Source organism: Artemia franciscana, chromosome 13 (genome assembly GCF_032884065.1).
Source record: "Artemia franciscana chromosome 13, ASM3288406v1, whole genome shotgun sequence".
In the NCBI taxonomy this organism is placed as follows: Eukaryota; Metazoa; Arthropoda; class Branchiopoda; order Anostraca; family Artemiidae; genus Artemia; species Artemia franciscana.
The window spans coordinates 2405893-2421327 of record NC_088875.1 but is presented as its reverse complement, the minus strand read 5'-3'; the positions used below and the strand labels follow the sequence as shown (position 1 = coordinate 2421327).

General features: G+C 36.7%; 1 protein-coding gene across 1 annotated transcript in view; it reads left to right on the top strand.

Annotated features, from left to right (window-relative positions):
* The first annotated feature begins 1676 nt into the window (after positions 1-1676).
* The window catches only part of LOC136034377 (phosphatase and actin regulator 4-like), a 205137-nt gene continuing 191378 nt past the window's right edge, over positions 1677-15435 (top strand). The window contains exon 1 of the mRNA XM_065715525.1: positions 1677-1915. Coding sequence (XP_065571597.1) covers positions 1825-1915 — 91 coding nt within the window. The 5' untranslated portion in view covers positions 1677-1824. The remainder of the gene's footprint in view (positions 1916-15435) is intronic.

Sequence of the window (15435 nt, the reverse complement as noted above, 5' to 3'; positions counted from 1 at the left end):
GAGGCTTGCCACCGATGTTATAAATGGGATAAAAGACCCTCCCTACGATGAAAGACTAAAAAAACTGAAATTACCCACTCTGGTGTACCGCCGCAGACGAGGTGACATGATGCTTACCCATAAACTCTCTAATGACACATCTAGTCCCTTCAACCTGAATATGTCCTACCAATCCCATACAAGAGGTCATTCAAACTTCCTAAATGCCATGTGAACACTAGAATGCATCCAAACTTCTTCTCCGAAAGAATTGTCAACGACTGGAATTCCCTCTCCGAGTCTACAGTGTCAGCAACCTCACCTATAACTTTCAAAAAGTCACTGGATAGCAAGTGGTCATGCAGGAGCTGGAAATACTGCTGGCAAGATCCAGATCAGTAACAAATGTAAGTCATTATCACTCACAGAGCAATACAGATCCATTGGACCTTATTGCTGTTAAGTGCGAATAGATTTTTACTATTCCAAAGCAAACAAAACTTGGGAACTTAGTCTTCTTTCTTTACAGTTCCAGGCTGATTTTGTTGCTCGACAGCAATTCGGGTTAAGTTTACTCTGGAGGAATTAGCGTTACCCTAACCACTGAAACATTGATGTCTTTAAACGTCAAGAGTCGCTTTTAGACGACTGCTGTTGGTCGACCCCTCCCGAAGATTTGCATCTTATTTGTAAATGGTTTAGTGTCTCATCTCTATTTTGGGAAAGTACAGAAGGACAATGGTTGTAGGCGTGCCGTTGTCTGATATTGTGGGTATCTTGCAAGTGAAGGCATGGAGGTTTGGGTTCAGTCTGACCCAAGTGCCTAAGACAACAAGTCAAATTATACATTACTTTCTTGCAAGAAAATGAATCTTTTACTTGAAAGAAGGAGAATGAGTTCGGGTCTAATCACTTTGGGACTTCTTCTTTTTCAGCAAACGAGGAATTTTCTCTCGAGACTATTCAACGCTTTTCCTTTTGATTCACTCTAATATATGAACAGAGTTACTGATTTGGTTGCTTCTAATTCATTTAGAATCTGCTCAGATTTCTTTCAGTAGATCTTTTGATTCTAGGAGCTGAAATATATGAAGATAAATATTGGTTTCTGAACTCAGTTCGCAACTACAGTCAGATAGACTCATAACTAATAGTGCAATTTTCTCTTGTTGGAAGCACTTTAGCAGTTTACAATGCATGATATACTGTGCAGATGTCAGCATATTACATTCAAATAGGCAATGGTTAATTGTTTCATTTTTTAAATTACAATACCTGCAAAGGGGGGAAGAGGGAATTGTGCCACTTGAATTAGGGAACTGATATGAAAAAGCCTGACAATTTTACCCATTTGAGCCAGACCGTATTCTATCATACATTTTAGAAAGGCACTTATTTGGGAAGGGCGATAGAATTTAATTATTCTTATTTAACAATACCTCTGATAATCTCCAGTGGTATATATCTCTAATGAGGATTGGTCTCCCACTTGGCTGGTCAATATCTAAAGTATTTTTTGCAATTTTATCCGCCTGATGGTTACCAGTTATTCCTGAGTGGATAGACAATTTTTAACGACAGAATTTTAAAATACCGTCTCTAAAATTGTACACGGCGATACTTGTGATTTCTGATTTGGTTCATTTTAGCTAACCCCTAAAATATAGAATTAAAATTTCTTCACAATCATGGCCTCTTAAAAGAAAAGAGTAGCCTAGTAATCTGGGAGTATTCAAATCTAGGAACTTGTAGTGTTTTTATTGCGACAGATTCAAGTGCCAAAATCTTCAAGTGCTTAATTTTAGCCCAGTTTGAAATTTAATTAAATGTTTAGGGTTATTTCAAATGAAAAGTGCTAGTGAACCAGACATTTTTCATAAAGATGGACAGGATAGAGATTTAGCTGAAAATAAGCCTAAATCAGCCACTGTTGGAGGTTTGTTTTTCCATATGTCATCTCTTTATCAAGGCCTAAATTAAGCCTTAAGGTTGTAAGACCATTTCTCAGTGAATTATGTTACCAAAAAACAAATGCTACCCAAAAGATGCTGTTTTTTTCAGCCAAAAAATGGTAAGTGATTGGAACAGTTGGAGTAAGGGAATGTTCCTTCATTTGAAGCTAAGGGTGATCAGCTGAAACTAAGGCTGATCAGCTGAAGCTGAAAGTACACAATCTAGAGATTATTCCACATTAGAAAGATAAAATAGCCTATTCACTTGTGAGACAGAGTTTGAAATGTGGTAAGGTCTTAACCCAGCACAGTTCCTTAAAATGTCAAAGGATTTGATGCATAAAAAGAGTAGTAGATATATTTATAGAAAGACCAAAAACCATCCAAGAAAGACCAAAAAGTTGGGGTGGCCTTTGTCATTCTTTCAAAAAATTTGAGTAAAATGATAGGGCTATAGTTTAATATTTTTAACAATAGTATGACAAGCAGAAGCGAATGCTGTAAGCTATGTGTATGAAAAATAGATTAACAAGAGAAACCTACAGAATTTAGTGAGACTCAAAAAGTGGTAGCCTATAGAGTTAGTGTTGTGAGATAACAGTAAAATGAAAACCTGGTAAGTTTAATGAAAATTTTGGTAAAATTCTAGTCCATTGACTTCTTGGTATCTAGGAAAGTTGTTGGGCTAAAGAATTGAAACTTTCAGGGATGTGTCTACAGGCTAAAGTATATCCCTGGAAGTTATTTTGAGGTCCCTAACTATACCCCTTCCCCCTCCTCTATATAATGCAACTTTTTGTGCATTACAGCTTATACATCTTAAGCCAAAAATTGATATCAAGAGGTTTTTCTGCAAATAAATTAACTTGGCAATTTAAAAAATTTAGTTTTCATTATAACGAACTTTTAAATAAATATCAAAAGAATTATCTAGAAATACTTAAAGAAATTTTTTGACTAATTTCGGAGGTTCGAGAAATGTTGTCACAGCGCCATTTATTTTGAATTGTGTTTCTATTTGAGCGGAATTTTTAAAAAATTAGCCACATGGTAAAGATGAATTATATAATTGTTTAGTTCATTCAGGTTTTTTGCAATGTGTTAATATTTGTGATTTGGTAAAATTTTTAATATTTAGTTTACCTATTGTTGCTAAAGGGAGGGATATATTAACAGGATAAGCTTGTTTTGGTTTTACTTGGTTGTTTTACATTTGCTGTTTTTTTTTCATAGACATGTATTTTGGGGGTGATACCTGACGCGGGGATGCCATGGATATTCTGTGGTAGCCACAACACTGTGCTGGGTAGAGAATTTAGAGTGGCGAAACCCTATATAGGCCAGTGTATTCTCCTGATGAGCCCTTATGTTGGGTGTTGCCTCTGAATTATTTGTCTATATTATTTTTTCTATGGTTTGGTAAATGACGACTTATACTTATTGACGACATGACTGCCTGTCCATGGATTATTCTTTATGGTTGATTGTGTGTGGCTATGCTGTTTGACCTATGTGATTGTATGGATGAGTAGGGTTAAGGCCTCATTCAAGTGCTGGTCTATATTAATCACTAATTTAGGAAAACAGTCTTCCTTTTCTCCTTCTGTCTCCTTTTTTTTTTTTTTTTTTTTTTTTTTTTTTTTTTTTGTGTTTGTGCTGTAGCATTGGTGATTTCTCTTTTCATGATATTACTCCAGGTTGGATCCAGTGCTGGTGGAGAAAATTTTTTTAGTTTTCTCCCCGACAGACCTTTACCCTGGTCCAGGTTTTTAACCTGATATTGTTAATTATTGGTGAGATGGCACTTATGCAAATTTCATGTTCTTTCATCTTTTTGCTTATGTATTTATTGACCTATTGACCTATTGACCTTGGCATGTTTTCTGGACTTTGATTGTTGGATTTTGATTTGGATGTTGGTTTGTTTTGGATTTATTTTCAATAACTTTTTATGCAACAAAACACAAATATTAGCCTCGGAACTCGGAACGATTTTTTGAAAGTTAGTAAGTGTAAAAGTCGTTGTTTTCTTTGCCAAGATCATTTTGTCCCACGGACTTCTGTTAAAAGTACATTGTATAATAAAAATTTTGCATGCAAGTTACGTGGTAATGTTAATTGTAGAACAACCAATGTAATTTACCTATTAGAATGTAATAAATGCTGCCTACAATATGTGGGGGAAACAACTAATAATATATATAAAAGATTTTCTGGACACAAGACAACAGTTAATAATGAAAAAACTAATAACTATCTAGTTCAACATTGTAGTAATGGTAAATGTTCCATATCAGATATAACTGTCACAATTTTAGAAAATTTAGAATTAGAAAATTTAAATAAAGAAGAGAAGAATAATAGACTACGTAAACAGGAGGATTTCTGGATCCATACTCTTGGTACAGCTTATCCTTTTGGGTTAAATGATCGTGTAGCAAAATATGGTGACATGTCTCATGTTGTTGTTAAATGTATTGATGGTTTTATGGACCATCCTTCTTTTACTTGTCCTACCAAACGTAAAAAACGATCGAGAGGACATAGGAAAAATAATAGAAAAAATGAATTAGATGTACATATGCTTTCTATAGATCTATGCCAGCTACTTGAATCTAGGGGTATGATTTCTGTAATAAAGTGTCTAAATAATTTATCCAAGAGGAATTTAATCAAACTTTTCTGGATTGTGAAGAATAATACAGCTCTTGATTATAATTTTAAAGTAATATGTGATACAATTTGCATTCTATCTAAAACGAAATTTATTTCAAAAAAGAAAAAGTTCGATAAGATTAGTAATAAGGATAACAGATTATATTTACCTATTAATTTTACTTGTAAGCAGATTGAAGATATTAATTTACCAGAAATTTTAAATCAGCGGCATGTGAAACAGGCCCTTCCTAGTAATTTAAATTATAATGATAGTCCAGTTTTAACTTATAAATTTTCAAAAACTATTGGGCAAATTATTTTTAATTATAATTTAATACTAAAAAAACTAGATAGCGATATAAATTGGAAACCGGTTTGTAATTGTAAGCAACTTGGCCCATTTGTAAATCCTACTTACAAACATGTTATAACAGGGGACTTGTCAATAATAAAGCAAGATGATCTTCAAATTATAATGAATAAAGGGGCAAATTTCCGTCTTTCTCATCATCTGAAACCATCGAGTGTTCTTGATGGCTTGGAAAATGATTTTGATTTATTTATTGATAAGTGGTGTAAGAAAGAGAATAAAAATAAAGAGAGTTTTCAAAGTTGGAAGAATTTAATTATTAGTAGAGTAAGAAATAAAATATATTCTAACTTAAAAAATAGTAACACTAAATCATTATTTTATAATGCGAAGATTAAACAAGCAATTGCTAATCTAAAGAATGAATTTGTAATTGTGCCAGTGGATAAAGCTAATAATAATTTTGCCATAATTTGTCAGAAGCTGTATTGTGATATCTTAAAAAGGGAGTTAGGCACAACTAATGTTTATGAAAAGGTAAATATAGAGGATGAGAATTTAATTGAAAAGACTGAAGAAATACTTTTTAAAAATTTTAATATTAAAATAAATGACAATGATAAAAAGTTCCCTTTCCTATATTGGACTGTAAAATTTCATAAGAATCCCCCTAAACCACGGTTTATTGCTGGAGCAGCTAAATGTCCAACCCGCATTGCTGCTACTGACCTCTCTTTAATTTTAAAGGAAATTGTAAATAAACTTAAAACCTATTGTTCTGGTATTAAAAAATTTTCGAATTTTAATCCATATTGGAGTGTTAATAATTCACTGCAGGTGATAGATTCTTTAACAATGGTTTCAGCTAAAAGAATTGAGTCTTTCGATTTTGCGACAATGTATACTAATTTATCACTCAATTTAGTGTTAGATAATTTAAAAACTGTTATAAAGAAATCTTTCCTCTTATCTAGTAAAAGGTTCTTAAAAATAGACAGTTATAATAAAAAAGCCATATGGACAAACTGCTTTAATACTACAGTTAACTTGAGATGTTACAGCTTGGATATGATTTTTGAGTTATTGGAATTTGTTTTATACAATACTTATATAAGATTTGGGGGTGATTTGTACAAGCAAATTATGGGAATTCCCATGGGGGGGAATGCCAGCCCATTTATAGCTGACTTGTTTTTAAGTCAACTAGAATATAAATATATGATGGATAAGAATAATCCAATTAATTTAAAACATGCTTTGTCAAATAATAAAAGATATTTAGATGATATTTTGGTCTTAAATTGTAAGGATTTCATTGATATTTCTAAAAATATATATCCATCAGAGCTTATTCTTGAGCCTAGTCATGGCGCTGGTCATGAAGATCATTTCTTAGATTTAAATATTAATATTTGTGATAATAATAAATTAAGTTTTAAAATGTATAATAAAACGGATGATTTTGATTTTGAAGTGATTAGTTTCCCATTCCCTGAAAGTAATATACACTCAAATATCACATATTCAGCGTTTTTCTCACAGTTACTTCGTTATGCAAGGATTTGTAGTAATTATATTGATTTTAAAAATAGATGTAAAATCTTAAGCCAAAAATTGATATCAAGAGGTTTTTCTGCAAATAAATTAACTTGGCAATTTAAAAAATTTAGTTTTCATTATAACGAACTTTTAAATAAATATCAAAAGAATTATCTAGAAATACTTAAAGAAATTTTTTGACTAATTTCGGAGGTTCGAGAAATGTTGTCACAGCGCCATTTATTTTGAATTGTGTTTCTATTTGAGCGGAATTTTTAAAAAATTAGCCACATGGTAAAGATGAATTATATAATTGTTTAGTTCATTCAGGTTTTTTGCAATGTGTTAATATTTGTGATTTGGTAAAATTTTTAATATTTAGTTTACCTATTGTTGCTAAAGGGAGGGATATATTAACAGGATAAGCTTGTTTTGGTTTTACTTGGTTGTTTTACATTTGCTGTTTTTTTTTCATAGACATGTATTTTGGGGGTGATACCTGACGCGGGGATGCCATGGATATTCTGTGGTAGCCACAACACTGTGCTGGGTAGAGAATTTAGAGTGGCGAAACCCTATATAGGCCAGTGTATTCTCCTGATGAGCCCTTATGTTGGGTGTTGCCTCTGAATTATTTGTCTATATTATTTTTTCTATGGTTTGGTAAATGACGACTTATACTTATTGACGACATGACTGCCTGTCCATGGATTATTCTTTATGGTTGATTGTGTGTGGCTATGCTGTTTGACCTATGTGATTGTATGGATGAGTAGGGTTAAGGCCTCATTCAAGTGCTGGTCTATATTAATCACTAATTTAGGAAAACAGTCTTCCTTTTCTCCTTCTGTCTCCTTTTTTTTTTTTTTTTTTTTTTTTTTTTTTTTTGTGTTTGTGCTGTAGCATTGGTGATTTCTCTTTTCATGATATATATATATAAAAATAAATAATTTATATATAAATTATATATATAATATATAAATATATAAATAATATATAAATATATAACTGTAATAATAATTATGTTTATAACTGTATTAATTAAGAAACAAATACAAAGTAGAGATAATATGGAAAATCTTTTCAAGACAGTGGAAATTATTTCTGTAGATATTTTGGCCCTATATCCAAGGGCTGTCTTCAGCACAATACAAGAATAAGAGAGAAACTATATATATATATATATATATATATATATATATATATATATATATATATATATATATATATATATATATAAATGAACTTACATCAAATTGTGAGGATTAAAACTGAATAATTAAAAACACTTTTTAAAACTTTAAAAAAAAAAAAATAGCCCTAGCATCCTTACTTCAACAAAGTTCAACCAGGACTAAGTTTGTAATGTTGTCTATTGAATAGGTTTATTGACCCAGGCTACCTACAAAAAAAACATAACATGAAACTTCCATACAACATAATATAAAAATACTACATCTTCCTTCTCATAATAAAAAAGCAACATACTAAACTTCCAAAACACTTTAACTTCAAGAGTGGTCCGCTAAAGTCTTGGCTTGGTTCACTTCACTGAGTCTTTGGCCGCGTTAAGGCTGCAGCTTTTCATACTTCTTTTCACTTCACTCTTTTTTTACAGGTTTAGCTTCAGGGGTCCTCTTAAGCTTTCAAAACACTTTAACTTCAAGAGTGGTCCACTAAAGTCTTGGCTTGGTTCACTTCACTGAGTCTTTGGCCGCATTGAGGCTGCAGCTTTTCATACTTCTTTTCACTTCACTCTTTTTTACAGGTTTAGCTTCAGGGGTCCTCTTACTATTCGACCATAATGCGTGCGTAGCTGCAATGGTGTTTTGCTGGTACCCTGGGGCTGAGATACGGTGGCCGTCTCATTGGGGCTCGGGCTGGCCTGCTGACCATCCCACAGTGGCAATGGGGACATGAACAGGTCTGGCTGTGAAGCTGAGGGTGGTGACTCAATAGCCGTTTCTGTTGTTGGTGGTGCTGCTTCATCGCTTGTCTCACTGACTTGGCTCAAACCTTGCTGGCTTTGATGTGGACGGGCTGTGAGATGTTACGGTTTCTCCTTAGCACGGAACCTTTGTTGGTATGCACCTGGTGGGATCGTGGCTATCCTGCATGGGATAGCACAACAGCCTGACTCCATGGTCTGTCGGGTGTCTTCTGTATGTAAACTGCATCTCCAGGGGTGAGTTGTTTCAGTGATCTAGCTGATTTGTCATGATACAGCTTTTGGCGTTTCTGCATTTCAGTTCTTCATTGGGTAAACTGTGTGGTCGGAATGACTTTCTTCTTGAGGTGTTGTGCAGTGCACGGCAGGATGGATCTTAGCTGACGCGACATTAGGAGCTGGGCTGGGGATGCGAACCCGTTGACTGGTGTATTCCTATACTCTAGTATACCCAGGAAGGGGTCTTCTCTCTTTTCTGTCACTTTCGTCATGATGTTTTTTGAGATTTGTACCGCCTTCTCAATCAGTCTGTTGGATTTTGGGTATCCTGGGCTGGACGTGGTTAGTGAGATTCCCCATGTCTTGGCAAAATCAGTGAATTCTCTTGATGTGAACTGAGGTCTGTTGTCTGACATTAGCTGAGACGGTATGCCATGTCGGGCGAAATGGGCCTTGAGTTTCGTGATGACTGCACTGGATGAGGTCGTCGGAAGCTTGTCGATTTCGAAAAAACGGCTGTGGTAGTCGACGGTTACCAAGAAACTGGCGCTTTTCCATTTGAAGAGATCGGTCGCAACCTTTTGCCATGGCAGCGTCTCAATGTTGTGGTTTATCATCGGTTCCTTTGAATTGCTTGGCATGTTGTTGGCGCATGTTTGGCACTTTGTTATGTACCGCTCAACATCTGCGTTGAGTCCTGGCCAATATACCAGCATTCTGGCTCGTTGTTTCGTTTTCTTGATTCTGAGATGGGCTGCGTGTAACTGCTGCAGTGTAGCTGCCTGCATATTCTTGGGGATGATCAGCCTTTCTCCTTTGAGTAGGATGCCTTTTTCAAAGGAGAGTTCATGCTGCAAGTTCCAGTATGCTAGGATGTTGGTTGGGCAGTCTTTTCTTGCACTCGGCCACCCCGCTTGGACTGTTTTGATTAGGGTACTCAGTTCTGAATCCTTTGTTGTTTCCACCTGGATCTCTTTGAGCTTCTGGTCACTGGCAGGTAGGTTTCATACAACTTGGTGTACGTAGACATCTAGACTTTCTTCCAGTGTTGGATCTGCATCGCCCAGGTGTAGGCGGGATAGAGCATCGGCTACAGGAATTTCTGAGCCCGGTCGGAACTTCAGGCTAAGGTCATAAGGCTGGAGCTGGAGCATTAATCTCTGTACTTGGGGTGGGGCCTTGTGGATAGGGTTTGCCACCACTGTTTCGAGTGGGCGGTGGTCAGTAGTAACTTTGACATGCCGGCCATAGAGATAATGGTGGAAATGTTTGCAGCCAAATACGATGGCATACAGCTCTTTTTCTAGCTGGGAATATTTCTGCTCTGTTTTGCTGAGCGATCTCGATGCATAAGCTGTGACTTTCCCCTCCGAGACCAGGTGTGCACCAAGTCCGTGGCTAGAGGCGTCAACTATGAGTTCCACGTTGTTACTCTTGTGGTTGAAGAACAGGGTGTTGGATACTATGGAGCTCTTCAAGTCTTCTAGGATCTGCGTGTGTTCCTCTTCCCAGATGAACGGGTCTGCTTTAGTCAGGTCACCGAGTTTTTTGTTCTTTGTTGAGAGACTTGGAATGTACTTGGCTAAGTAATTGATCATCCCAAGAAGTGTTTGGAGTTCTTCTCGGCATGATGGGCTTGGCATGTTGTTTATGGCACAGATCTTATCGGGGTCTGGCTGCATTCCTTTGGAGCTTATGACGTGTCTGAAGTACTTTACTCTGGATACTGAGAACTACACGATCATACACGATCATGTCGTCAATGATGATTTTGAATCCTTCTAGGCCTTTGAAAGCATCTTCCATTTGCCGCTGAAATTCATCTTGGGCTGAGATGATTCCAAAGGGCATTTGCTTGAAACGGTATCTCCCATAGATCGTGCTGAATGTCATGAGATAAGAAGAGTCGTCAGACAGCAGAATGGACCAGTAACCGGATTGGGCATCAAGTTTGGTGAATACTTTGGCTCCGTGTAGTTTCGAGGTGACATTGTCCAGAGTGGGAATCGGGTAGTGCAGTCGCTTGATGGACTTATTTAGATCAACTGGATCTATGCACAGTCTTATGGAGCCGTCCTTCTTTTCTACCATTACCATTGAGTTAACCCATTCGGTCGGGGTCACTACTTTTTCTATGATACCTAGGCTTTCTAGGCGACTGAGCTCTGTCTTGAGCTTATCCTGCATAGCGGCAGGGACTCGTCAGGCTGGGTAGACGGTTGGCGTTGCGTTATCCTTTAGGTGTATGTTGCATTCTCCGTCCAGCTTCCCAATTCCTCTGAATACTTCTTTGTACTTTTCCTTCAGGTGCGGTACTTGGGAGGTTGCTACATCTATGTTTAGGACTAGCTTGATCAGGTCCAGGTTGAGGCTAGAACGGTAGCCAATGATTGGGGAGGATGAGGTCTCAACTACATAGAACTGCTGCGTGCTGCTCATGTTGTCTTTGTACCTACAGGATAGTTCACAGACTCCTGTTACTGGGATCCGTGCTCCACAATAGCTTGTGAGTTGCTTATTGGTGGGTTTCATGGTGGGCTTTGGCGTGATGAGGTCAAAATACTTCTTTGGGATGATATTCACCTGGGCTCCTGTGTCGATCTTAAATTGTACAGGGAACTGGTTGTTGATAGTCAGTGGAATAACTGCTTCGTCTTTGTTCTTACTTTGCTTGATGGAGTAAAGGAAAACAGTTTCGTCGCTGGGGTTTGTATCTGCGGCGTCTTCATCAACTGCACTGACTGTCTTACTTCGACAGACCCTGGCAAAGTGGTTGGTCTTTTTGCATATGGAGCAGGTTTTCCCCTTTGCAGGACAGATGTGTGAGGGGGAGTATGTTCCGCCACAGAAGTAGCATGCTTTACTCTTGGAGCTGCTTGCTTCTGTTTGTTTGTTTCTACCACTGTTCTGGTTTTGGTAGCGGAATATAGCGTCGATCTCTTGTTTGATGGGGGCTGGTCTTGTTCTGTTGAATGTCTTGAGTTGAGCCTGGGTCGCTTCGTGGCTTCTGCACATAAAGGTTGCTTTAGCCAGTGTGAGTTCATCACCTTCAGCCAAGAGCTTTTCACGCACGTTTTGGTTTTGGATTCCACATACAATTTGGTCCCGAACCATTTCATCTGGGTCGTAGTAGGAGCATGGTTTCACTAATGTCTTTAGATCTGTGATGTATTTTTCCACAGTCTCTGTGTCGTTTTGGTCTCGCTTCTGGAACAGGTATCGTGCAAAAACTGTGTTCTTCTGAGGTGAAGCATATGCTTTGAATTTAGCGAGGTAAGGTTCAATTTTGTGCAGCTCTTCAGGCGCGATGCTGAAGGTGTTGAATATTTCCCGACCTTTTGCTCCAGCCCAGATGAGTAGGTAGGCACACTGTACTTTTTCTGTTTTGCCTGAAAGTGGCCCTGCAAACATCAGCTTCGCGTGTTCTTCAAAGCGGTCCCATTCTTCTGAAAGGGAGTTGACCTCCCAGTTTATTGATGGCTGAAGGACGTCCATTGTTATTTTGATCCCACTTCTGACACCATGTAATGTTGTCTATTGAATAGGTTTATTGACCCAGGCTACCTACAAAAAAAACATAACATGAAACTTCCATACAACATAATATAAAAATACTACAAAGTTCAACCAGAATCCTGGTTGAACTTTGTTGAAGTAAGGATGCTAGGGCTATTTTTAAAAAAAAAGTTTTAAAAAGTGTTTTTAATTATTCAGTTTTAATCCTCACAATTTGATGTAAGTTCATTTATATATATATATATATATATATATATATATATATATATATATATATATATATATATATATATATATATATATATATATTTTCTCTCTTATTCTTGTATTGTGCTGAAGACAGCCCTTGGACATAGGGCCAAAATATCTACAGAAATAATTTCCACTGTCTTGAAAAGATTTTCCCTATTATCTCTACTTTGTATTTGTTTGTTATGGAAAGGCAGTGTGGTCTTTGTTGCTATTTTTGTATTAATTAAGGTGTATTAATATCCATGTCATGTTAAAGAAAATACACTTGATTTATTGGCTTATTTTACTTTCTTACATCTTAGTTGGGTTTGAGATGATTTAGAGTTTGCAACTTTCCCAAAAGGCATTAACAGTCAGAACACATTCTCCAGAATAAGTTTGCAATCTATTTGCAAGGGATTCTGTTTGGATGCCATTGCAACCATTCCTCTTTGAGGAAGAAATATGTAGAATTTTTTTTTGCAATGGTGAAAAAAAAATGTGTTTTGTATATGTTCAGATTGATTCTAATATCCTTTGTAAATTACTTGCTCATTGTTCTTCACCAGTTTCTTCACTGTTCCAAATAATGGAGGAAGATTTACTAGATGTTTTCTTGAGAAATTGTCCATGCATTGTTTAGGGTGCCCAACTAACTGACCATATTTCAAACAGTAGGTTGTTAGGCTGTACAAAAATTGTAGTTTAATCCTGCTTTCTAGGGCTGTAATGAAAGAAAGGCTGAGATGGCTAGGGCATGTTGTATGAATGAAGATAGTACTTTTTGGCCAACTGTCTACTGCTAAATGGAAAATCAGGTTGTCCTCAGTTGGGGTGGCAGGATGCTCTAAGGAAAGATTTAAGGGAAATGTGTACCTCCTTGGAGGGTGCAAAGAGGTAGGCTTTCATAGATTGGGATGGAGATGAGCATGTGTAGCTGGGTTGGCTCCAGGTGGCTGGGTCCTGTGGTGAGTTGTTATTAGTAGTAGCAGTAGCTATTCACTAATATTATGGATTCTGTGCATATAGAAAAAAAGTGACCATGAGCAAATAATCAAAGCAGTAGAATTTATTGAAAACCTCTCAATTTGTGGTTGTTGTGAAAATATCTCCTGTGCAGACAGACTTAGCTTTCAACCAGTAAAAGTAAGCCTTCTTTGTTAAACTGAATGTATAGAAAGATAAAGTATAACTTACTGATATTGCTTGGCAGTCTCTTATGTATACCACTGGGCAAATTGACTTGTACCAGCATATGCAAACAAGTCCCAACAGGAGTTCCTAGTTACTAATAAACCGTACAAGGAGTTAAAAAAACAAAACAAAAAACACTGGTGTAATGAGACAAGAACTGCCGATCATTCTTTTTTCTAATACAAATGTTAAGTAGTCTTGATTTTGTCAAATAGCTTGTAACATATATTACCCTGCACATTTCATAATAAGCAGTTTTTTACTTAACCTAGTGTGGTTTTATTTATTATAAAATAATTTTATTAATAAATTATTTTAGTAATTTGATAAAAAAACAAGCTTTTTCAACTGAAAGCAAGGAGCAACATTAGAACTTAAAATGGACATAAATCATTCCATAAGTGAGGGGTTCACATTCTCATCAATACCTCACTCTTTACACTAAAGTTCGAATTTTGTTCCAATTCTTTAAGAATAACTCCTGAATCACAAAAGCCGTTTAATTAGACTAAAGAGCTCTTCTGAAAGTACTAAGAAAACTTTAGTGTAAAGAGTAAGGTATTTATGAGGGGGCAAACCCACTTATTTGTGTAATAATTTCTGTTTGTTTAAGTTTTAATGTTGCTCCTTACTTTCAGTTTAAAAAACAGTTTTTTTTTATTTAAATTCTGATCGTTTTTATGGCACTTGGTATTAACCAAGTGACATATAGCAATTGCAAATTCTGTCGGTCTGTTGGTCTGTCTGTCTGTCTTTCTGTTGGTCCTGGTTTTGCTACTTTAGGCACTTCCAGGTAAGCTAGGACGATGAAATTTGGCAGGCGTATCAGGGACCGGACCAGATCGAATTAGAAATAGCCGTTTTCCCGATTTGACCATCTGGGGGGGGGGGGGAGTGGGGGGCCGGTTAATTCAGAAAAATAGAAAAAATGAAGTATTTTTAACTTATGAGCGGGTGATAGGATCTTAATGAAATTTCATTTTTGGAATGATATTGTGTCTCAGAGCTCTTATTTTAAATCCCGACCGGATCTGATGACATTGGGGGGAGTTGGAGGGGGGAAACCTAAAATTTTGGAAAGCACTTAGAGTGGAGGGATCGGGATGAAACTTGATGGGAAAAATAAGCACAAGTCCCAGATACATGATTGACATAATCGGAACGGATCCGCTCTGTTTGGGGTAGTTGGGGGGGGGGGGTAATTCTGAAAAATTTGAAAAAATGAGGTATTTTTAACTTACAAACGGGTGATCGAATCTCAATGAAATTTGATATTTAGAAGGATATCGTGTCTTAGAGCTATTATTTTAAATCCTGACCGGATCTGGTGACATTTGGGGGGGGGATTTGAGAGGGGGAAACCTAAAACTTGGAAAACACTTAGAGTGGAGGGATTGGGATGAAACTTGGTGGGAAAAATAAACACAAGTCCTAGATACATGATTGACATAAACGGAACGGATCCGCTCTCTTTGGGGTAGTTGGGGGGGGGGGGGTTCTGAAAAATTAGAAAAAATGAGGTATTTTTAACTTATGAACGGGTGATTGGATCTCAATGAAATTTGATATTTAGAAGGATATCCAGTCTCAGAGCTCTTATTTTGAATCCCGACCGGATCTGGTGACATTGGGGGGAGTTGGGAGGGGCAAACCTAAAACTTGGAAAACACTTAGAGTGGAGGGATCAGAATGAAACTTGGTGGGAAAAATAAGCACAAGTCCTAGATACATGATTGACATAACCGGAACGGATCCGCTCTCTTTGGGGTAGTTGGGGGAGGGGTTAATTCTGAAAAATTAGAAAAAATGAGGTATTTTTAACTTACGAACGGGTGATCAGATCTCAATGAAATTTGATATTTAGAAGGATATCGTGTCTCAAAGCTCTT